The sequence below is a fragment of the Furipterus horrens genome, unplaced genomic scaffold (genome assembly GCF_987537825.1).
Source record: "Furipterus horrens unplaced genomic scaffold, mFurHor1.1.pri manual_scaffold_7, whole genome shotgun sequence".
NCBI classification, from domain to species: domain Eukaryota; kingdom Metazoa; phylum Chordata; class Mammalia; order Chiroptera; family Furipteridae; genus Furipterus; species Furipterus horrens.
In genome coordinates, this window is record NW_028327177.1 from 118,000,157 (window position 1) to 118,025,229 (window position 25,073).

General features: G+C 40.6%; 1 protein-coding gene across 2 annotated transcripts in view; it reads right to left on the minus strand.

Annotated features, from left to right (window-relative positions):
• RFTN1 (raftlin, lipid raft linker 1) overlaps positions 1–25,073 on the minus strand; it is a 189,170-nt gene that overhangs the window by 54,224 nt on the left and 109,873 nt on the right. For both annotated transcript variants that reach the window (XM_090284375.1, XM_090284374.1), the window contains one exon: positions 1,422–1,746. In XM_090284375.1, coding sequence (XP_090140501.1) covers positions 1,422–1,746 — 325 coding nt within the window. The remainder of the gene's footprint in view (positions 1–1,421; positions 1,747–25,073) is intronic.

A 25,073-nucleotide genomic window follows, 5' to 3' on the forward strand; every position in this document is an offset into this window, starting at 1 on the left:
ATCCCAAAATGTCAAGATTGTAGGTTCGGTCCCCAGTTGGGGCACATACAAGAATCAGCCCATGAATGCATAAATAAGTGGAACAACAAAAATGGATGTTTCTCTCTGTCTCTCAAACCAATTAAAAAAACAAACTACTGTCATAACCAACCGCCCCCCCCCCGCAAAAAACCCAGAAAATGATTTTATCTTCTTTTCTATTCTCAAAGTATGAACTGTTCTTCATCATTTATTTAAGGCTAATTTCAAGAATTAGTAAATAAATAATAACATTAACCAGGGAGATGATCCAGCAAGGTGAAAGAGAAAGGCCACCTGAGGGCTAGAGGGTCTCCTTCTGGCAGTCTTATTATTAATTCACCTTCCAAAGACTAGAAGAGGCTGATATAAATATGTGGCTCTCAGGAAATGGCTGGATGCTAGATTTCCTGGAGAAAGAAGAGGACAGGGAATTGTGGGGGAATGAAGAGAAATGTCACTTTCTATAAACTGAGAATCTCAGTAAATCTTGTTAGCCTAATAGACTATAAACAGGAAAGCCCAAGCAGAGAGGTGAATTGAGATGGTGGCCAAGCCTGCCTGGGGTCATGTGCCAGATCTGCCAATTTTCAGCCTGGACAAAGATTTACTCTCTAAACCTCAGTTTACCCAGCTGTGAAATGGGCAATGATACAAGAGTTCACCAAAATCCCAGGGCTATAGGGAGAATTAAGAGATCAGTGATATAAAATGTTTATTGGCACAGGGCCTGGTACCCAGGAAGTAATAATAAGTGTCAGCTACTGTCATCATTGTTGTGATGATATTTGAAATCCCCAGCCTAAAGCTCTTACTCAACTGGCCGCTATAGTGTGATTAAGAGGATTCACGTATCTGTGGCCTCTCCTTCGCTGAGTGTTCTTGCCATGGGGTCAATCAAGCCAGCTCTATAAAACTCCCCGAAATCTGGTTGTCTACAGCCTAGAGAGTTGAATCACAGTTTCCCACACAACTTGTCCTCTCTGGCTTTCTTGATTTCTTTCTTCAGGGAGATATTCAAATTCAGTGAACCAAAAACAGAGTGTCTGTTCTGCACTGAAGCCGGCACGTTAACACTTCCTGTGTTAGAGCGGGGTAATTCAAGGGCAAGTGTGAGAGCTCAGGGGATAAAATAACTCGCATTCTAGAATGCACTTCAAACGTGACATTTGGGAGCCACTGCAAGTCAAGTTCCTGTGGTTCTGCTCTCCCCGGAAGTGACAACTTCAGTAAGTAAATCATCAGGGGGCCCAGAACAGTGCTTGATAAACTTTCTCCTGTTTGACAGATGGCTGTCTCTACACTCTAATTTCATTTCTTTTTCCTAAAACGCCACAGGGGTTACTGAAAAGATGTAAGCCTCTCTTCCTGTGGGTCAAAAGCACCTGTGCTGACATACTTACTTCCCGAGAGTGTTTCCTCATGTACTTCCGACAGGTCATCATCCGGTCCATCCAAAGTCTTGGAAGATTCTACACCGCCCCCCTCTTCCAAAGGCAAGCTGGGTTGCTCGGCGATGGGTGTCTCCCCTCTTGGGGTCTGGTTTGGCTCTGGGCTTCCATCCACCCCTGCTGGAGCCCCTGGGCTCTTCTTATCCCCACCCCCGCCTGGCTCTGTTCTTGCATCTCTGGCCTCCACCTGGGGACTGCTGCCGGCCACGTTCACGGGGCGCTGGTACTGAGGTATGACACCGATGAATTTCAGGCCCTGACTTGCAGCCTCCTGGATCTGCGAGGCAAACAAAATGAAGGGAACCAAGTGAATTGAATGCTCACCAAGCAGGGTACACATGTAACATCCAAAATGCCCTGCTCCAGGCCTAGAAGATATTTCAGTTTGAACATGAAATCTATCCAGCCGGCAGAGGCTCCGTGTGCTCCAGGCAGTACCCACACCCACCCCGCCCTGACTGGGGACAGAGTGCACAGGACTTATTCTAACAACAGCAAAAACAATGCCTTTAGCTATGGAGGGCGAGGATTACTTCTCTTTGAAACACTGCATTAGTCCTTACTAGTTTTTTTTTTTTTTCCTAGGAGGCTAGAAAAAGGTTCTAAAAAGATGAGCTAGAACAAAGAGTTTGAAAGAGGAAGTTCATTTGGCAAGAGTTTATTTTTTCATTATTATTTTTTTTTCTGATGAATCACCTACTTCCTGCTAATCAAGCTACTGTATCACCCTGTATTCTACATAACCATAGACTAACTACCAGATGACATTTTATAACCCAAAGAGCTTCCTCTTTTAAACAATTCTTTTGGCAGCGAAGGACAGAGGTGGGGAAAATCGGCACGGTGCAAAAGCGGATGCGCACGTTCCTCCAAGAGGGGACATGTGATGGACACTTGCTCAGTGGCACTTGCAGTCCCAAGGGAAGCAGGAGGAGCCCCAAGGCCATGCCTGGCCCGCAGGCGTTGCTCAGCAGACTCGTGATCCTGCAGGTCACGGCTCCCACCCACCAGTCTAGGTAATAGGTAATTTCCATCTCATTTCCTGAGCCCGCAACATGGAGGGGTAATAGCCACACAGCCACTGTGGCATTTTAACTCTCCTCTCCCTAAAAAATTCCCCCAGGCAACTGAATTAGCAGTCATACGTGAGGGAAAAAAAAAAAAAAAAGACAGCAATAGCCTAATAAAATCAATCAAAAGCGAGGCAAAACTAGAAGATGAACTTTAAGGGATTTTCTGTGCAAGGACGCTCAACTAAATCAGGAGGTAGAGACCTCAGAGCTGTGTTAAGTCTTAGTCACCAATCCCTAAGTGGATGGCCTCAGAAAATCTTGAGCCTCTGCAGTGACCCTCTCCCATCATTTGAGAATTACTAAGAAGCACCAGCATGGAGCTACTCTCTCTAAGGGGGAAGTAAGCCTTGGCAGCCCTCCTTGGGGGAACTACCCTAACTTTCAGCAGAAGGTCATTTTAGCTCAATACCATATATTCTAGAAAACAATCTGGGGCAGTTGCAAACATGCAGTCCCGTCTTTCGATGAGGTCTACTCTGTGCTGAACACAACAACAGCAATAGTAGTAATTACCACTGAATGCAGTGCCAGGCACTGCCTTAGGCACTTTACCGAAATTGTTCTAATTCTTCAACGACTACGTATGGTTTCATTATATCTCCATTTCAGATGAGGACACTGAGGCCCAAAGACATGAAATCATGAAGCAAGCAGTGAGTAGCAAGTCAGTGTTCAAAGCCAGGTCTGGCTCAGACCCAAGTTCATTCTCTTAACCACAAGACTAAGTAATACATCTCAAGACATTAAGTACATACATGTTTTTGGTCTTGTATGTGTTCGCATATGTGCTCATGGTTAGCTCAATCCACTCTTCAAAAGTTAAAAAAAAAGCTTAAAGTCATCCTTCCATTCTGAAAATTTATTTTTCTCTCATTAATCTGTGATATCAACCCACTTTTATAAATTATTTTGGAAAGCTTATAAAACTTGTGTTTCACAGGTAACAAAACTTTTGTTACAGAGTTTACAAACAAGTGGGGAGATAATTATACCAAAGACCCTTATGTTAAAGGAAGCTACTGCATGCAAATAATAGCTCTGAGCTTCCTAGTAACATAGGCAAAAAGAGAAAGGCAATGGATTTTTCAGTCCTCAAATGAAAATGAGGGACCACACCCAGTTAATAAAAAAGAAGCATATTTTGCTAGTAAGGAACAGAGAAATTTATTGTATGGCTCTTGTAGAGTCATATGGCGCAAATGTGTCTTCTTTAGTTTCATAGAAAATGAAGAGACATTTTTTTTCTAACACCATTTATATATTCTTAATTCTTGATAGCATTATGCTAAAGCACAAATCTTTGAAAGTCCTTCTACATGAAGCTAAAGTAAAATAATCCAGGTAGTTGAAAGATTTTAAATTTATTGGTCTGTGAGTGTGTGCGCGTGTGTGAGTGAGAGAAAGAGAGAGAGACTTCTTTGTTTCACTTATTTATGTATTCATTGGTTGCTTCCTGTATGTGACCTGACTGAGGATCAAACCTGTAACCTTGGCGTATCGGGACGATGCTCCAACCAACTGAGCTACCTGCCCAGGGCCAAGGTAGCATTCTTAAATGTGTCAGAGCCTGGGAACTGGGCCACTTCAGCACTAACTTCCCAAGTTTCCTCTGCAGTAGAATGAGCTGCCTTTTCTCTAGTCTTAACTGTTTGTGAAATCATTCTGCCAGCCAGCCTACTCTTCTTCAGAAGGGTTTGAGAAGACTGGCTTTTCATTTACTTTTAAACACATTATGCCAAATTCTCAATGCATTAAACCTAGAGCAAAAGTAAACTTTTCTCATTCCACACATTTCTAAATTTGAAAAAAATAATATTAACAATTTCCAGACACAGCTCCTACAGGAAGGACCATTAGGAAGGACCACCCTAACTGCAGACCTGTGTCTCAGGACTTGAGCCCCACTAGACTCCAATTTGGCTTCCCTCCTAATAAACTGCAAGTCTGAGCCTCTTCATTTCTGCTGTGCTTGAGAAACAGGTGCATAGCCCCTGATACCAGTGGCTCACCACAGAGAAAATAGAGATGACTGGTGAAACATTTAAGAAACTGGTTCCACTGAGGGCTCAATGAGAGACCAGTCTCAACTTTAGTCATGGGGTTTGAAGGCAGAAAGGCTTAGAACCCCAGATATGTGACTCATGGGCTTGGGGGAACCAGAGTATGTTATGTAAGCTCTCTGGGCCTCAGTTTTCTCATCTCTAAAATGGGGGCAATCATACTTTTCTGTAGTTGCTCTGGAGATTAGACATTATGGATGGCAAGTGTGCTGGAGGATGGGGCACAGAGATGGTACTCATGGCCAGCATTATTGCTTTACTGTCTCTCCTGATCAGTCCCGGGCTTCTGTGGCCCTGCAGAGACAGCCAGAAGTCATCCAGAGTGAGGAGGACACTCTGGACGCAGGGCATTTCCCCAGCCATCTCTTTCCTCACTGGGACTTGAAGAATCAAGAGAGGCTTTGACATAAGTCAAACATGTGCCCTTCTTCCACAACAAACTGGACAACCATACCCCTTTGCCCTACTGCAAACTCGTCCTCTGTGCCAGGAGTGGTCACAGTGTGGTCACATAGCAGCAGCAGCAGCAGCAGCATCTCCTTGGAACTTGTTAGAAATGCAAATTCTCAGGTCCCACTGAATCAGAAAGTCTGGGGGGGGGGGCCCAGAGATTCATGACTTAGCAAGCCCTCCAAGTGATTCCAGCACACTCTGAAGTTTGAGAATCAATGCTCTAGAACAGCGATTTTTCAACCAGTGTGCCACAAGAATTTTTAAAACATGCAATGCCTGACTATTTCGTCAGGGGCACTGACCTCTTTTCCCTTAGACTGTCACATACAAAAATGACAACAGCCAGCACAACAACAGCCGTCCAGTGTGAATGCCCTGCCTTGAACAAAAAGCATATAGGTAGGGTAATAGAGTTGTATCTCACTGGTCATATTACATAATAAGTTTGTGTCTGGTTAATTCTTGGTACCAAGTATCTTTATATACAAGTATAGGAACCTGATTTTTTTAAAAAGTCACTTTGGAGCAAAAAAGGGTTGGTAACTATTATTATTATTATTATTTTGTAAATCAATCAAAATTATACCTATTTTTGTCAGATCAGCAAAAAATAGATTTTTTTTTGTGTGAATGCCACAGAATTTTACTTTCTATGTGCCAAGAGATGAAAAAGGTTGAAAATCACTGCTCTAGAACATGCATTTCACAAGGGCAGGGTTTTGGGGCACTGCTGTGTCCCCAGTGCTAGAATGATGTCTGGCATATATAGTAGGTGCTCAATATGTATTTGTTGAATAAACAAATGAATACATTAAATAATGAGTGAATATGTACATCTGAGGAGAATGAGCTCCTTGAAGGTAGAATTGGAGGCTGATTAATTTTTCAGCTCCAGAATTCAACAAACATTTATTAAGTCCCTACACTGGCCCAGATCAACACTGTACTTAGGTGCTGGTTATACAAAATAGGTGACTGATTCTCAAGAAGATACAGCCAAGTATTGTAAACAGACTTTAAAAATAATTACACTAGCATGGCTAAATAATACTTGTGTTATAATGTCATCTAAAAAGAAATGAAGATCCTGAACTTTATAGACACAGAATTATGACGGCTATATAACCTTTTTATTTGTGTCTAATTTTTCAAAATTTATCTAATCAGCATGCACATTACTTTTAAAATTAAAAAAGTAAATATTCCAAAAATTTCTCACTAGCAGGTGACAGATTTCTCATACCAAGTGATAAGACAAATGCAGTAATGAATATAAAAGCGCAGAAATGGCAGGGACAGAAGTGATTATGTCTGACTGAAGGGGAGACTGAGAAAAGTTTCTCACAAGAGGTCGGGCTGTAACACATGAAATGGTATAATTCAATGGGGAGCGATGGGGAGTGTGGTAGCACTGGAGTGTTTATGCCTCACCTTAACCATTAAACTTCAATTTCCTCCCAAATATTGTGCTAGGCAAAATCTATCTGGGGACCAAATCCACAGGAGACTTTGAATGATGGATAGGAGCTCACCAGAGAGGTGGAAAGAAAGGAAGATGGGAATGTAGATAGAAGGAAGGATTGCAATGGGCAAAGGCTTGATTGTGGACAACATCCTGATGTATTCAAGAAACTTCTCGAAATATTTCTGGAACATGACATGAGAAGCCAGCAATGCCCCACATGAAGTTGAATGGAAACCACAAGGGCTATACGAATGCCAACAAAGGCTCTCATTCACCCTGCAGGCCAGCATGTCCCCAACTTTCCCACTAAGGTAACTCCAAGAGCAGAGGGAAATGGGGGTATGAGGGCAAATTACAAGATTTCTTTGCTAATCATGTTTTATCTTAAATGTTAATGAAAATTTTGCATCCTACACTATAGCACTGAACAGTATCAAAACTTAAAAATATGCCAAAGTGAAAAAATATATACCAAAGTTAAATGCGGCCCCCCTCCAGGGAAGTTCATGTCTTGGGAATATGAAACATCTTTCTGTATAAATCTTTGTCTGCAGCTCTGCTTACTTTCTTTGCGTGGATTCCTGGAAGTGGAATTAATGGGTCAAGGGATGTTAACTTTATAAAGGCTTGATACAGGCTGCCAAATTGTTTACCAGAAAGGGTGAGTAGTCATTTTTAACCAGAAAAACTGCATTTAGATGTTATAAATATCAAAATTGGGCTAAACTTTGGGGGCCTTGACACTACTGGTTTTCTAGCTTACTCTAGTATAGGCACTTTCTTTTCTCTTTTTCATAGTCATTTGACTGGGTTTGTCAGACTGAGCCCGGTTTGTGTCCCATTCACTCATTTGGGCATTTGTTCATTTATAACTTTCACTGAGCGAGTTTCAAGTGCATGATAATGGTGGGGATCAGGTGGTGTTAATTAGGGTTCATCCTCAGCCACCAGCTCCCATCGCTCTACACTGCCCATGGTGACCTCCTGTATTCACCTGCGTTTAGCCACTAGGTATATGTTGATTATTCTCAAATTTGAACTCCATGGCTCAGATTTTTCTCTGGGGCTCACACACACAGCTAGCGGTTACAGCTGATGAGGTCCACCACTGACCTCATCTCTCAAACGGACACCTTCCTTAGCTCTTCCTTTTCTCTAAACCCATGTACTCACCACACCCTGCCAGATTTATCCGCCCCATATTTCTGGGATCCCTGCCCCATTCTCCACACATCTAAGATCACTTTACTTTAGGTGCTCAACATCTGTTGTTGGACACCACCATTACTTCAAGTTTCACCAGGTCTTCATGAGCATCGAGTCAAATCAATATGGAAGATCAAATCATGAACACCCAGGTCACCTTGGTTACAAAATTCCCCACAAAATTTTTCTAACCACTGTGATTAGTTAAAATAGCAACTGTTAATGCTGCACAACTCTTCTCCTGAGACCTTTAACACGCAGAATCTTAGGCCTCAAAGGAATACCTTACACAAGAGGAAACTGGTCAAATGTCACAGGGAGAATCACCAGAAAGCCTGAAATGACTGAGTATCCTAAATCCAGCCTGAAGCTCCTTCAATAATACCATTCTTTCCACTTTCTGTAATCCAACATGTGCCCAGAGGCCCAGCTGGATACCAGTTTAAACTAAAATACACCCTCACCCACCTTCTTCTCGTTTCTGCTGCATTTAGTAACCACCCCACCCACAAAACTTAAGGAAGTAACAATTGCTTTATTAGGCACCAAATATTAAATAAGGCCATTTCTGATGGACCCAAGACTTTATTCAATTGCTCTATAATGAGTAAGAACAAATTCAATGGTAACTATATTTTCCCAACCTAAAATCAGGAATCTCATAATGTGAAAAAATATTTTTCTTTTTTTAAAAAATTTATTTCTATAAAAAGTCTTATGCATTGTTAAAAATATCATCTTTAGATTATATTTAAAGAATCCATTTTTATTCAAAATAACAACAGGATATTGTGATAGTCCCAGAAAATCTAGAACATATTGTCTGTTACTCTACTTTCAAAGTGAATACCATACTGCTAATGATAAGTGCAGATATATACTAGGCTAGTACATGTATTTGTGTTTTAGAGTACATGTATCAGTCATGGTAAACCAGTTAGGGAGAAATGGGTCATGGGTTGGGATTAGTAAAAATGAAAGTTATATGTAACAAAGGGAAAAGGAGGAGAAAAGGCTCCTGCTGATGGGTCAATGGGAATTGGAATGCCCACCGGTCATATTAGATGGTGTAGGTGAAAGGGCACAGACATTGTAACACCATTATCTAAGGAAGACAGTGTTGTAGTTAATTTTATGTGTCAACTCAGCTAAATTATGGTGGCTAGTTGTTTGGTCAACTGTAGACTAGATGTTGCTGGGAAGATATTCTTTAGCTGTGATTAACATCTACTCTATGTTGACTTTAAGTAAAGCAGATTACCCTCCGTAATGTGGGTGACATCACCCAATCAACTGAAGGACTTAAGAGCAAAGACGGAGATTTCCCAAAAAAGAGGGAATTCTGCCTCCAGACAACAGCAAAGAAAAGCTGCCTGAGTTTCAACCTTTAGACTCAAGACTGCAACATCATTTTTATCTGAACCTCTAGCCTGCAAGATGGCTGTACAGATTTTGGACTTGCCAACTGCATGAGCCAATTTCTTAAAAATATAAATTTCAATCTCTCTCTCTCTCTCTCTCTCTCTCTCTCTCCCTATCTATACAACATATACATAGACAGAGAGACAGATGCAGTCATCATCATCCCTCGGCATCTGTGGGGAACAGATTTCAGGACCCTTGCGGATAACAAAATTCATAAATAACAAAATCCGCGGATGCTCAAGTCCCTTATCTAAAGTGATAAAACATTTCCATATAACCTATGCACAACCTCCTGTATACTTTAAATTATCTCTAGTTTACTTATAATACCTAATACAATGTAAATGCTATGTAAGTAGTTGTTACACTATTTTGTTTAGGGAATAATGACCCAAAAAGTCTGCACAGGGTCAGCATAGATGCGACCATCATAGGACTAAGTACATAGTACACATCAGCAACAACATAACATTTTTTTCCCGAATATCTTCAATCTGTGGTTGGTTGAATCTGCAGATGCGGAACTGTAGATATGGAAGGCTGACTGTAATCCTATTAGTTCTGTTCGTCTGGCGAACTCTGTACAGGAGGAAAGCATGTACGGGGAACGAGAGGAATAAGATAGCACAGGGCAGTCAGATGGAGGCCTCTAACTATAAACCTGACTTGGTGTGAAATGAAGAGAAGGCTAAGAGCTCTCCTAAGGCAGTGAGAGAGCATGTGGCCCAAACAGAAACAGAACCAGTAGGATTTAATCTGGTATTGATTCAAGGTGTGAGAGGGGAGGCGGAAGTGCAGCAAGAAGACTGACAATCATCACTGTTGCCCAGGTAAAGAAAATTTCCCCAGCACATTTTTGAGGTGAAGGAAGTTAAATCTTTAATTGGTAGACTTCATATCTATAAGGTATAGGCCGTTTCTAACTTTATGATAGACTTACTGGATTTCCTATCACTAATGAGCTAATTAATGCTAGGACTCAGGAACTTACTTTCTAAAGCTACAGAACTGTGCTGTCCCTTATGGTAGTCATTAGCCAAGTGTGGCTGTGTAAATTCAAATAAAATTTAAAAATGAATTTCTCAGTCACACAAGCTACATTTCAGGTGTTCAGCTTATGGCAGGTGGCTACAGTACTGGACAGTACAGATATAGAATATTTCATTCATTATAAAAAGTTATGTTGGAGAGCATAGCTATAAAGCATAATAAAAGATAAAATATTGAGTAATAGAGTTTTTAACAATGATTTCAGAGGCATATAATATAGGGTAAAGGCCAAACCTCACATACAAACACATCCCAAATACAGCCTAGACTAGACCACTGACCACTATGACCTTCCCTCATAACTCTTAGGCCACTGTTCTGTGACTGCTGACATTTTAAAGTGTTTGGGGATCCATGACATATATACAGAGAACATACAAATAGAGGTATGTCCTGTATGTCAAGAACAGGCACAAAAATGCTGCTCTCAGTTGCACGGTTACATGTGAGTCTTTACAGTGAATATTTTATCATACACACACAACCCTTCCCATCTTTTGTCACCTAAACTTTTGTACAGCTTTCTGAAAAAAGGAAGGTTCAAAAATAACATGGGTTTTAGCTCAATTCTGAAGCTGCCTTTAGTTCTGATGTGTTAACACTTAGCTTCAGGAACTGAAAGCTTTACCAAGCACTGCTGGGTGTTTAACTCCATTATGGGGCCACAAGAAAGAGCATGTAGACCATCTGGTGTTGTGGTTTTCTCTTTTAATGACTGAGAGGTCTTAAAATGATTCCTGGACAAGGAGTCTGAGACCTACAGCTTTGGATTCAGCTCTGTCACTCACTAGCTATGTTACTAGTCAATAATTGTCTTACCTGAGCCTCAGTTCCCTCATCTACAAAATGGGGATAATATCCATTAATTCATCCCACAACTACCCACTCAATACCTACTAGGGGAAATCAAGAGTGAGCTAAACAGGCACTATCTCTGACCTCTTGGATTTAATATGCATCAGTCTAACGTAAGGGGTAATTGAGAAACTCAGAAGAGTTAATGTGGTCCATCCTTCCCAAACTGTCTATGCTCAGTTTGAGGAACCACTGTTTGGCAGGGCTGGGGTTTTGGGAAGAGGTATTTATTTAATCTTCTCTTATTAAGGGTGATCTGGAGTTCAGGAAATGCTGAAAGAACTGAGAAAACTGTATACTTCCTTAAAACAAACAAAAAAGGAGGGGCCCATTTTTCTGGTGGGAGTACAGAATGAATCCATCCTTTGGTAGCTCTGTTCAGAGCAGGCATTTCTAACAAAAGAAGTCTTATTTGCCCTCATAATCTGCATTAATTGACTCAGTTCTTTCACTTAGATTATGTCTAGAATTTCACAATTTAGTTAAAATGTAGTGCATAGGAGTTAGAGATAACCAGGACTGAGAGGAGATGCTGTTAAACTCCCACTGCCCAAAGATCTTCAACTAGCCCTTAGTGCCCCGTGAAAACCAACCCACCAGAATACTCCAACCTGTATCAAAAGTCTAAATAAAAAATGCAAACGAGGTGAACAAGGAAGGAAGGGCATCTCATCTGTGAGGAACAACCCAACGGTACCCGAGAGCAATAAGTGGCCAGCAGGGTAGGGCCATCGCTGGACCTTAGGAACACCTGGAACCAGCATCTCCAGGACTGTCAGAAAATTTATTCCAAGTTTTGTTTCTACTTTTTTTTATTTGTTAGCATCATTCTTCTCATCTAGAAACAATTTTCTCCATGTGGCAGAAAATATGGCCATTGTAAACTTCTGAGTATTTTTTTCTTACAGTTTAGCTACTGAAGATAGAAGGCCTAAACCTCCTGGTTACCCACAGCAAAAGATCCCAGAAAAGGCCTCTGATGGGCACAACTTAGGTCAGGTGTCCTCTTCTGGGCCAATCAGCTCTGTCCAAGGGCAGGGTGGCCCCCATGAAAATTATACAGCTGCATTGTGGGAACAAAGCAGCCTTCCAAAGAAGAAGAACTTGAGAACCAAACAAATATTTAAATATCATGTAGACACATTGTCATGTGAAATAAAATCCGAAACTTTTTCAGAACCCACATGTACGAAAATGAAGAAGAGAACATAAGCCAAGTTATATAAGGCAACTGATATCTAAGCCAAATAAAACTAAGTAATTAAATCTATATCACAACCATATTGATATACAGGGGTGGAAAAAAGTAGGTTTACAGATATGAGTATGTGAAACACAGAACTTATTCTTGTATTATTATTAATTAACCATTGCATTATTTTCCATATAAACCGCTGTAAACCAACTCCCCAACCCCCCTTATATTTTGGTCCAAGTGGTCCCTTCCTCAGTGCTCTAGGTAATTTTGTCTGCAGAGACACAGTAGTCTACTAACTACTTCACACAGGGTGGCTTTGCCTATGTCCATCAGATCTGCTCAAAAAATTTCCCCCCAACTTTATTGAAATATAACTGAAGACAGTTTTTAAAGACTATTATAACTGGAGGCCCTGGCTATGTTGCTCAGTGGGTTGGAGTGTCACCCCAATACACCAAAGTTGCTGGTTTGATCCCAGGTCAGGGCACATACAAGAATCAATCAATGAATACAACAGATCAATGTCTCTCTCTCTCTCTCTCTTTTCTCCCTCAAATAAATAAATTTAAAAAGACTATTTCCGGAATCAATGTCCAACTCCCAATCATTCCACTCCTCAGAGTGCTTTGACATAACAGATAAATATATCCCAGATCAGAGAGGCACAATGGAAAGAGTCAACATGCTGGAGCAGATGAGTATCACCTCTCGCAGATTTTCACTGACTGTTCAAGCCCCTAAACTCTCTCAATAGAAGCCCATCAGGAGCATTTAGCATATATGTGGTTGCCTGTGCTCCAATCACTATCCTTGGAGCAAAAGCAAAGACCTCAGCCTAAAAAAGCTGCCATCACCCAGGTAGGAGCACTGAGGGGAAAACCTTATAGGAGAATCTGCCATGGCCCACAAATCTGCCAGAACCCCAGGCTTCTGCTAATGCCAGTGCACACCCACAAAGGAAATGGATAAATTAAATCTCAAAACATTATGTCAGCAAAGCATTTAAAGAGAATTTCGTCATAGTCTCGTGGGAAAGTCACAGAATGTGTGCAGGACCTCCTAGTTTGTTGTTTTGTGGCTGCCTAGATCCATGGTGGGTAAGATAACCTTACCCACAGTTGAAACCTGTGTATACAGAAGTGATGTGAAGGAAGGATTCCCATAAGGCTGGCAAAGGTGAAGAGGTAAGAAAGTGTCATAATTAAGCAGAGAAGAGCAAATTTCATTGTGCCTGCAATAAAAATCCACAATCACAATAGTTTAAATGTATTGAGAGGTTACCATATGCCAAACACTGTGTTAAGTGCTTTACATGGATTAACTCATTTAATTCTTATAATAGCAACATATACAAGTAGGTATTCTTTTTTATCCCTATGTTACAAATTAGAAATCAGAGGCATAGAAAGGTTGCAAACCTTGCCCAAGTTCACACAGCTAGCAGTAAATGGTAGGCAGGAGTCAAACCCAGCAGTCTGGTTCTAGAGTCCGTACTCCTAGCTATTACACTTGAAATACCAGGGCTAGATCTTGAAGAATGTTGAATCTTTAGAGTCTGGACATTTTATTCTGTAGGCAATGAGATATCATCATGGTTTCTGAGCAGCAGTGACATAATTAGGCTTATCCCGAGGGAAATTAATCTGTCCACAGGATGTGGTATGAATCAAGGTGAGAGGTGGTGGTGGTGATAGAAGTGAGCAGACCGGAGGGAAAGAGAGTGGTTAGAGGCCTGGGAATCACCGCAGAGCTCATGGGAGAGGTCATAAAGGGCCTCCCTTGCCATGGGAAAGGATGTGAGAGGTAGTTGGGAGACCAAAAGTAGAGACAGCAAGCAATCTGCTGACTAAAAGGTGACACGCCACACTACTCTGATGTGTTCAACTACTGGTGACCAATTGTCCAAACAAGGACACTTCTGAAAGCAAAAGGTGAAACTGTTAATAATTATGCTGTGAGGACAGGCCTGAGCTAGAACTGTCTAAGCGAATGGAGACATAGGATCCCCAACTTAAACATGACCTGCAGTGAAATCTGCTTTAAAAAATAGAAGAGTATTATGATAAGTGAAATAAGCCAGGTGGTGAAAGACAAATACCACATGATCTCATCTATAAGTAGGACCTAATGAACAAGACAAACAAACGAGCAAAATAGAACCGGTGACATGGATATAAGGGACAAACTGACAAGGACCAGAGGGGACGGGGGATAACAAGAGAAAGAAGGGGAAGGATCTAATCAAGGAACAAGTATAAAGGACCCATGGACATGAACAACAGGCTGGGGATTGACTGTGGGAGGGAGGTGGTGGGCAGGGAAGGGGAGAGCAATGAGGGAAAAACTGGAACAACTATTACTGAACAACAATAAAATTTTTAAAATGAGGAAAAAAAGGAGATGACTGTTCTTTCTCATCCTTCTCTGTCCAGTATGTGATCCACTTCTTCCATCATTCTCTCTGACCAGCCCTCCCACAAATGTCAAATTCATCCCATCCACTCAGGGTCACTGGGAAGGTTCAAGGTCTTCCCTCAGTGGACACCCTACTGACTTGCAATCCTTCCATCCACCCCGAGGCAGCTACCTTGTCCTACCCCTTGAGGGGGTCCTCCTCCACACCTTGCTCATTCCCTCCACTTTCATAGCCTTTGTTTTCTTTACTATTCAGTTTTGTTCCTCTCTGGGGGCCTTAGCACTTGCAGTGACCTGTTTGGGATGCTGTGCCACTAATTGTCCCCATGGCTGTTTTCTCCTTCTTACCAGGACCCCATTTATGGCCTTCTCTGAAATTTCTAGTCTAAAAATGGCCACCGGGTCATGCTTCAGCATCTCTTTAATTTTCATTGTATCACTTATTTCCACATTTTTTTTAACTCACTTATTATTTATCTTTCCCAGTTTAATCAGATCCCTGTGAGGTTAGGAACAATTTCTACTTTCTTCCTTGCTACGCCCCCAGCATCTGAAACAGTTCCTCATACCTAGTAAGTACTCAATAAATGTTTAATAAAGGAATGAATAGACAGGAGATTAAATTTGCAGAATCTGAAGTTACTTCGAAGTGGAAACTTCTACAAGTCTATAATTTCAGGAAATAATCCATCTGGGGCCAGTAATGTTTTGCAAATACACTCATTTGAGATTTTGAAAACCTGCACATCGTTTGCTACTTGCATCCTTTTAACAGAGAAGAAAACTGAGGCCCAGGGGCGTTAAGGGGAACAGATCCAGGCGTACATCTCAAGAAAGCAACACTGTTAAAATACAGCTATTTGCAGCCTCTGGGTTTTCAGTCAGTCTCTTAACAAACCAGGTCAATCTTCCCCTCCGGACAAAGGAAATATGCAGCAACTATTTGTTAATATCAGTGTTTCTTACCAAGGTTAAAAAAAAAAAAAAAAAAAAAAAACACCCTCCTAACTGAGCATTGCACTGGGTCTTCTTTCATAAAGGTACTACTTAAGATAAGACATATTTCCTAAAAAAAAAAAAAAAAAGAAGAGAAGAAAGAAAGAAAAAGAAAAGAAAATAAAAAGACCCAGCTAGAATCTAGAATCCTGGAACTGCTGAGGTTGACAACCCCAATTTTATACTTTGCTAATTCCAGTGACCCTGGAATTACAAGCTGGGAGCAAAGGACCCCAAGGGTTTATTAAGGCTCCTGTGAATGTTCTGGAAAACCAGTTTTAGAGTCTTCATGGAACTCAAATCTCAGCACCACACTTTAAATGACTGAGGCAAAAGAACATAAGTTTGAAGAACTTTAACCACGAGCAGATGGCTCCCTTCACACCACACTGCTTTAACATCCAGTATTCGTGACTTTTTTCCTCCCCCACCACCCCCTGATTTACACAGGCTTCCAAAACAATAATGAAAGGCACTTTAACAAAATGTTGAGATGGTGCAGTTGGACCAATGCTATTCTGGTTTTAACCCTTGGTAAAAAATAAATAAATAAATAAATTCTTTTCTATTCCCATGACTCCAGACCAACCAAAATATAACTCAGTCCTAATGGCATTTGAAACCCCTGTGGTAAACAGAGCAGTTCAACTAAGTACTTGGGGATGGTTTTCATTACAATGTGCAAAGAAATGAATGTTTGATTGTTCTTTTGTAAATACCCTGGAGAACCCTGGGATGGTGTTTCTGGAAGATGAAAATGATTTGAGAGAGTTTCAGGTCTCATGAAGATATGTGATCTCTCTGAGTAATAGAGGGTGTGTTTTTTTGTTGGTGATGGTGGTGGTGGGGTCTTTGCATTTACAACTGTTGAGAATAACATTCCTTTCAATGCCCAATGCCCAATAACCCTTATATTCAATACTCAACTTATATTTTCCACTTCTTGCCTTTGTTTTATCTTTTATGTATTCCATGTTAGACCTGCATGTTTCAAAGTCCTCTCCTAGCAGAAGGAACTGTGAATGAACATAGCATGTTCTAAATTCATGTATGAGGCATATTGTATATTCCAAAGACGGTCTTAACAATATTTTTCATCCAACATGGTCTGCTAGAACCTTGCCACTACATCACCAAGAGTGGAGTCTCTGCCTCTCTATTTGAACCAGTATGGGCCTCCACCAATGAGTCAAATAAGAAGGATGCTATGTGATTTTTGAGGCCTGGTTGTAAAAATTCCATGAACTTCCACCTTGTTCTCTTGAGATGTTTGCTCTTAGAACCCAGCCATCACGTTAGGAGGAAGCCCAAGTAGTCCATGGAGAGGCCACATGAGTGCAGCATCTTGAAAGTGGATCCCCCTGCCATGGACAAGGCACCTCAGCTGATATACCATGTGGAGAAGAGGTCAGCTGTCTCTGCCACATCCAGCTCAAGTTACAAATCTATAACAGAATAAATGACTGTTGTTGTAAACCACTATGTTTTGGCGTGGTTTGTTACAGAGCAATACTGATCCTCTTAAAATACAGTAATTCTCACTAATTCATACCTATGGGAGGATATCAGACAGCAGTCATTTCTTAAAGTAAAATCCACAACCTTTATAAAGGATGCAGTTAGCAGCACTCTCAAATATGCAGAAATGTATACAAGGATAACGCAAGTACTTTCAAGGAGTGAGCCTTTAGGGACATACTTTAATAAAGAGGTAAGAGCAAGTTGTAATTAGCCTCTGGTTTGTGACGATGCATCCAAAACTGCTGGAAGAAGCAGGTACCTGGAGATAAGGCCTGCCCCCACAGGGTGCCCTACATTATTAATCGGCCGAGCAAACCTGTAGGCAAACAAACGTAGGCTCAGCTCTTGTTTGTGACAAGTTACAAATGTGCAGCATGTGAATTAATGATGATGTTTTACTATTCAAGAGCGACACAGATTGATGCCCACATTCCCTGGCACCATCAGAGTTAGAAAGAGTCACAGGACCCCTGTGCTTGAGGCTTAGGAAAAAAAGCCACCTGTGTTATTCTTAAGGTGCCACAAAGAGAATCTTCCATTGCCCTCTGGGGTGTGTCTCAGAAGTCAGAGTAGCACCTGCATCTCTCATTCCAAATGGGAAGCCATTGAAATAAAGTTTCTACACCAACTGAATAGTGAAGAATTCCATGAAAAATTAACTTTATTTCTACCAGCAATAGATTTATGCATGTTCTTTAAAAGTTCTTCCATCTTTTCAGGTATTTTCCTTCTGACTTCTACTCCCTGTACCCTCCATATTCCAAGCTTTTTCTCTCTGAAGAGCTTTCTTTATAAAAGCTTCTTGGACTGCCTTCTGCTCAATAATACCTTATCACCCCACTAAGGACATCCCTATCATTGCCACTGGTACCATCCCTACTTAAAGAAAATATGGTATAGGTATACAATGGAATATTATTCAACCATTAAAAAGAAGGAAATCCTGCCATTTGCAACAACATGGATGGACCTGAAGGGCATTATGCTGAAGGGAAAAAGTCGGACAGAGAACGACAAGTACTGTATGATATAACTTATATGTGGAATCGAAAAAAGTCAAACTCACAGAAAAAGAGAATAAGATGGTGGTTACCAGGGATTAGGAATTAAGAGGAAATGGGGAGATGTTGGTCAAAGGGTACAAACTTCCAGTTATAAAATGAATATATTCTGGGGATGTAATGTACACCATGGTGACTATAGTTAACAATATTGTATTATGTATTATATAACTGAAATTTGCTAAGAGAGTAATGTTAATATTCTCACCACAAAAAAAGGTAACTGTGATATGTTAACTAACCTTAATGATCAGTTCACAACGTATCAGTTTATCAAATTCTCATGTTGTACACCTTAAATTTACACAATATAACATCCCTACCGCTCCCACCAATAATATTCCTACCACCACAAACAATAACATCCTACTTCCCATCCTCCACAGATATCTTTCAATACCTAAGCATGCTACTACTATAGGGCTAACAGAATGAAGATATAGATTGGGAACTAATTAGTTATGGGAGAAAATTTGGTTTAATCTATTTTCTCTTATTGCTTAGGCTAGTAGATTTCAGTACCACTTACATAATGGTAATCTATCTTATTTTTCAGTCTTTTAAACACTTAAGAGGCCACAAGTGATCCAACAAATAAATCATTGTAAGTGTGGATTTTCCTCACCACAGATTTTTTCCATTGGAGTATCACAAGGCAGCGTTTACTTTTAACCTTTAAAAATGCTTGTAAAAATAATAGCCCTTATCTTGAACCTCAGTTACAATTATTACTTAAAGGGAAAGACAAAAATAGTTATCAATCAACATTGATTTACCAAATAAAGAGCACAGGGAATGCTAAGATGTGCCCAGAAAAATTCATAAAATGAAGGCATATGGCAGTAAAATTCAGCATGTCACAATCATAAAATAAATTAATAAAATAAGCCTCTGGATAATGAAGGAGAAATAATTGAAAATCCAGGGTCGACCACAGAAGCACAGACTAGCAGAGATGATCAATGTGCAAAAGGGAAGGAAATCAACAAGTCCAGAAGGGTTTTGCGCCCTGCCTAAATGACTACCCAAGTCTAAATGACTACCCAAGTCCCAAGTTATTAATTAAGTAGGAGGTTTCTTTTACTGGAATCAGGAGAAAATTCTGGAATTGGGCTTTTAAAGTTCCAGATTCCTACTTGAGGAGGCAAGTCAGTTTCAGTAATTCAGTACTTTGTGTCCAAGAGCTTCCCCTCCTCCCCTTCCCCCAAACCAGCTTTAATGCTGCTGACCGATTTGATCCAGCTCTGTGAGTAGGAATTCCCCCCAAGGCTCTCCATAGCCTCAGAAAAGACTGCAGATAATTTCCAGCAGTCAAAGTGAACCCCTCCACTTTCGGGGAAAGATAGAGCTGGCAGTCAAACTGCCTGCCAGGATAAACTCCATTTCTCTGATGAGACACCCTACCCTCTACATGCCGCCAGGTTAATCCAAATTCCCACACTCATTATCTGTGGTGGATGCCAGACAAATGCTGCAGACAGGAAGGAGGTCTCACTGAGCGGGGCTGTTCAGCACCTCTGAACAACACAGATGCGCAAGTTCAATCTGGGCTGTAAACCGGCAACCTGTCAGCTGCCACATGTGTTCACTGACAGTGCTTAATCAGCACTCATTCCATCTCCGAAAGGAAACACATATATACACATATGTACATATATGTACGCATGCATGCCACTTGAGAAATTTTCCTGGTGATAACAGCAAATTCCATATTTGCAAACACGTCTGCTGGGTAGCATGAAGTAGAAAGGGGTGCATATAACCCTCACTAGCCACTTCCAGGGACGGTTTACTCAATAAGGTTCCAGCACCCCCCAAACCCTGAAAAGGGCTTCTGTGAGTTAAAGAAGAAAGAAGAGGTCTGAGTATCCATCTACCGTCATTGCTTCGCCTCTGAAGCATCTGTTCCCATACAACTGTGATCCCTTTCGAGCCCCAGAACCCCACGAGCTGCCAACTCTTCATTCCATAAATACTCACTGAGCATCTCCTGTATGATCTACACTCTTCTCAGAATGGAAAAAAAAAAAAAAAAAAAAAAAGACAGGAAATAATAAACATAAGAATTAAGTAAAAATAGTAAAGTTTCTTAGGAGGTGAAAAAAGCTACAGATAATAGAGAAATAGAGAAGAGTAAAGGGAATTACCAGGGTGGGGAGTGACAGGGGATAAGTTGTTTTTTAAAAACTGGGTGGGCACGGTGGGTGGGTATGCTGAAAAGATGATCGTGAACAAAGATTTGAAGGATGTGAAGGAGTTAGCCAAGAGGATGTCTGGGGGAAGAAGATCCATCAAAATTATCTCCCCTGCCGAGAGACCACATTCAAGAACCACAACATGCTGAGGTGATTCAGAGTAAGCTGGGTGGGGAAATGCACAGTCCATAATAATTACACATTACATCTCCTGGGGTTTTACCACCCAAGTGTTGTTGCTCAGAAAAGAGGGAATCACTTTACCCATTTACAGACTTTTACAAAGTCTCTCACAATACAAGGACTTTGTCACTTTATATTAAACAGCAAAATGTTTCCTGGGGAAAACACGTTACTCAAAGGTGGTCTGAGATGTTTACTGAAGTCATCTGATGAGCTTGATTTTTAAAACGGAGGAAAATACATTTAACAAAAATTTTAAATAATCCCTGTAGCATAAAACAAAATTGTGGGTGCTTCAGTAAGCAGTCTTTTTTAAAATTTTTTAATTTTTCTACTACAGTTGACATTTAATATTAGCTTGTATTAGTTTCAGGTGTACAGCATGGTTGTTAAACAATCATATTAACAGCCTCAGTTCCCACGCTGTCCCCCTCCCCCCATCCGCCTGCAGCTGTCTGGGAGTTTCCCGTGATAGTGGGGTGCATCAACCCGAGCTCTATTTGGCCTTGATCAGCCCTAGACTCAAAGCTGCGAGATAACGACTGAATTCAATAGTGCCCTTTTTTCTTCCTCCTATAAAATAATCCCCTCCTTTCCTAGGAGCCGGGCCATTGGAGGCACGGCTTCCTCCCCGCTTGCTAATCCCCTCAGTAAACTTTGTCTGCTCGCTGCCTCCTCATGGTTCTCTCAGCGACACCATTCTTACACATATACTTTACAGAGTTTCTCCCTGATAGTTCTAGTACTTCTTAAATTAAGATTACTTTTAAAAAGTAATGCGGGAATTCTATAGACAAATGAAAATAAACAAGCTACTGGGATACCAATGAATCACAGGGAGTGTTGAACAAAAGATGCCACTTATTAAAAACTCCACTTATATAAAGTTCAAAACCAGGTGAAGCTAACCTTTGATGTTAGAAAGGAGATAGAGGCTGCCTTTGGGGTGGAGGGTGAAAGTGATGGAAGAGGCCAAGGGAAGGCTTTGAGCCCTTCTATTTCTTGCCTTGGTTGCTGGTTACTCAGGTGCGTTCATTTTGTGCTAACTCACTGGGCGGTACACTTAGGATTCATGGACTCCTCTTATTTATTTTATCTTCAGTAACATGAGATTTTTCTTTTTCTAAAGAGCAATGCAGTGCAGGTGGTTGCATTAGGGAGATAACACCGGTCCTAAATGAATAAGCACTTATGACTTAGGATAGAGTTTTTAGCGATAGCATCATTCATTAATTTTAAAAGCACCGAATTCCAAGCAATTTAGAGGAAAGTAAATATGATGAATTTGAAACCCCTGTTACATGCCCCCAAAAGTCCCTCTGGTGATGATAAAGACAGTGAAGGTGAAGATGCATGAAGAGTGTAGGAATAAAATGGTTTCCTGGAATGTAAACATGGGGAACAAAAGCATTATTTCCAAATGTATATGTATTTTAGGTAATGTAAAATATGCATGTATTACTAAATTAATAATTCAAATTTTAAACAGAAATTTAGTTATTTCAAATACATTTCTAAAAAGTTATATGGTAAATTTCTGGCCCCAAACTGTTGGCTGTATCTTTTTTTACGGAAAATTTGCTTTGGTTGTCTAATATAAGCTATATACGGCTCCTTGTTTCTTGTGGCTGACCAGACTCATAATCACAAATACGCACACACACACACACATAAAAAAACCCTCACCCAAGGATATATTTATTGATTTGAGAGAGAGAGGAAGGGAGAGAGAGAGAGAGAGAGAGAGAGAGAGAGAGAGAGAGAGAGAGAGAGAGAGAGAGAGAAACATAGCTGTGAGAAACACTGATTGGTTGCCTCCAGCACACGACGCCCCAACTGGGGATTAAACTTGCAACCTTTGGTGTTCGGAACAATGCTGCAACTGAGCTATCCAGCCAGGACCACTCACAAATATTTTGTATCAGCTTAGGAAACATGAAAAACTGATAACTGTTTAAATAAATGAATCCCACAGACCATGCTGCCCAAGATGGTAGCCACTATCCACATGTGGCTATCGAGCACATAATGTGGCTAGTGTGACTAAGGAGCTGAATTTTTAAATTTTATTAAATTTTAATTAATGTAAAATCAAATCTAAATTAAAAAATTGAAGAAGTATAAAATACTTTTGTTAAATACAACGTTATTTTATAGTATATGTCACTTTATCGAAACTTTAGCATTTCAATTAAAATGTGATACAAGTGTAAATTATATACCAGATTTCAAAGATCTAGTTTATAAAAAAATGTACGATATTTCATTATATGTTGAAAAAGTATTTTAGATATATTGGGTTAATTTAAATGCATTATTAAAATTAATTTTACCTGTTTTTACTTTTTTAACATGGCTGCTAAAAATTTAAAATTACATAGGTAGCTAAAATTATATTTCTATTAGACAGTGCTGTTAAGAAATAAAATGTCACTTTTGATCAGAGACTATAGAGGAGAGATAAAAGAATGAAAAAATCAAAGCTGGAAAAACCAATATATTTGAAGATCTGATTAATAACTATGGCAGAAGAAGTTGGGGGAGGGATAGCCCAAGAAGCCCGTCCTTCTTTTAAGAGACCATGGTCAGCTAAACTGAGACTGACCCAGGCAGCAGAGCAAACGCTATCTGCGATTCCGCAGCCAGCAAGAAATCCAATGACCTCGTTTTTGCTAACTCTTAGAGGATTGCTATATCTGTTATTAAAGAAGCAAGAAGAATGACAGACACCAAACACATGTCTTTCTGGGGTGACAAAAGAGAGGAGGGAGTTTTAAATTGCCCTGCTCCAAATCTCCCCTCCATTAGAGCTTTGGAGGAGGATTAGAAAACACAGTTACAGCAAATATCTAGGTGGAAAGATTTGTTTTAACAGAATCTAGAAAGTACTATACAGTACTTGATTCATGGGAGCCTATGGCAACTCTGTATAGCTGGAGACAGCCAGTATCAGGAACTCACTGTAAAAAGAGAGGAGACTGACCCTTGACTACATACCCATGGCCTGTGATTCTTCATGGTTGGTATTTGGTCAATGGGTTTCTCATTGACTTGGTACACTTTCCAAAGTATGCTTCATGATACAACTAGGTATTCGGGGAGGAGGAGAAGCAAGGGTAAAGTTCTTAAATCATATTTGAGAAATGCTGAGTTAAACTCAGTAAGCAAGTTTCTTACTGCAGACCTTTTTAAAACCTTGACTCTTCTAAGAAGCATCATGACCCCCTAAAAGGCTTACAATGCACATGCTTCCTAAATACACTGGACTACAGAAGCTCTTTTTCCCAGGAGCATTGCAGGGAAGACACACATCGAGAGGCACTGGCCTAGGACTTCCGGGTAAGATGGAGGTGTAGGTAGAGAGGCTTCACCTCCTCACATAACCATAGAAAGAATTATAACCAGATCTGAAAACAAATAACACCTACAATCATCAGAAAATTTAGCTGTATAGAAACCCAACAATCAAGGATTTAAAGAAGCCACATTCATTCAGATGGATAAGAGGGGTGGAGTTGTGGAGATGGGTGGAGAGGTGGTGGTGGTGAAACAGATGGTCCCACATTCAATGTGGTGGGTAAAAATTGGGAGGAATACCTTGGGAGTGAGTATTTCCAGCCCTAAGCCAGACTGTATAGCCCAGGGTTCCAGCACTGAGAAGATAAATCGCCATTATTTCTGGCTGTAAAAACCAGTGGGAGTTGGGGCAGCAGAAAAAACTGCTGGATTTTCACTGCTTAAAGGGCCCACATGGACTTAGAATATAAACAAACTCGCCCCCTCTGGGTTTCACCACCAGGGCAGCACCTGGAAGGATGCCAGTTACACATGAAAAGTGGGTGAAGTGACTGGAAATGGGGCGAGTGCCAGGCAAACCTCCAGAAGCCAGGCAGCAGCATTGTCCCCTCTCTGAACCCTCCGCTCAAACAGAGCCACAAAGCAGTTAAGTGGGATTCCCCTCCCAGGCAATTTCCTAAGGCTCCACTCCACACGATTTACAGGTGCCTTTTTTCCTAAGACAGGGAGTAAAAGCAGCTCTACTTAATACACAGAAACACACAGGGAGGCTTCTAAATTGAGGAGATAAAGAAATAGGGCCCAAATGAAAGAACAGAACAAAACCCCAGAAAAAGAACTAAATGAAATGGAGATAGCCAACCTATCAGATGAAGAGTTCAAAACACTGGTGATCAGGTGCTCAGAGAACTCATTCAGTATGGCAACAACATAAAGGAAGAAATGAAGGTTACACTAAGTGAGACAAAGAAAAATCCATAGGGAACCAACAGTGATGACAAGGAAGCCAGGATTCAAATCAACAATTTAGAGCATAAGGAAGAAATAAACATTCAACCAGAACAGAAATAAGAAAAAAGAGTTAAAAAAAAAAAATGAGAATAGACTTAGGAACCTCTGGGACAACTTTACACATACCAACATCTGAATCA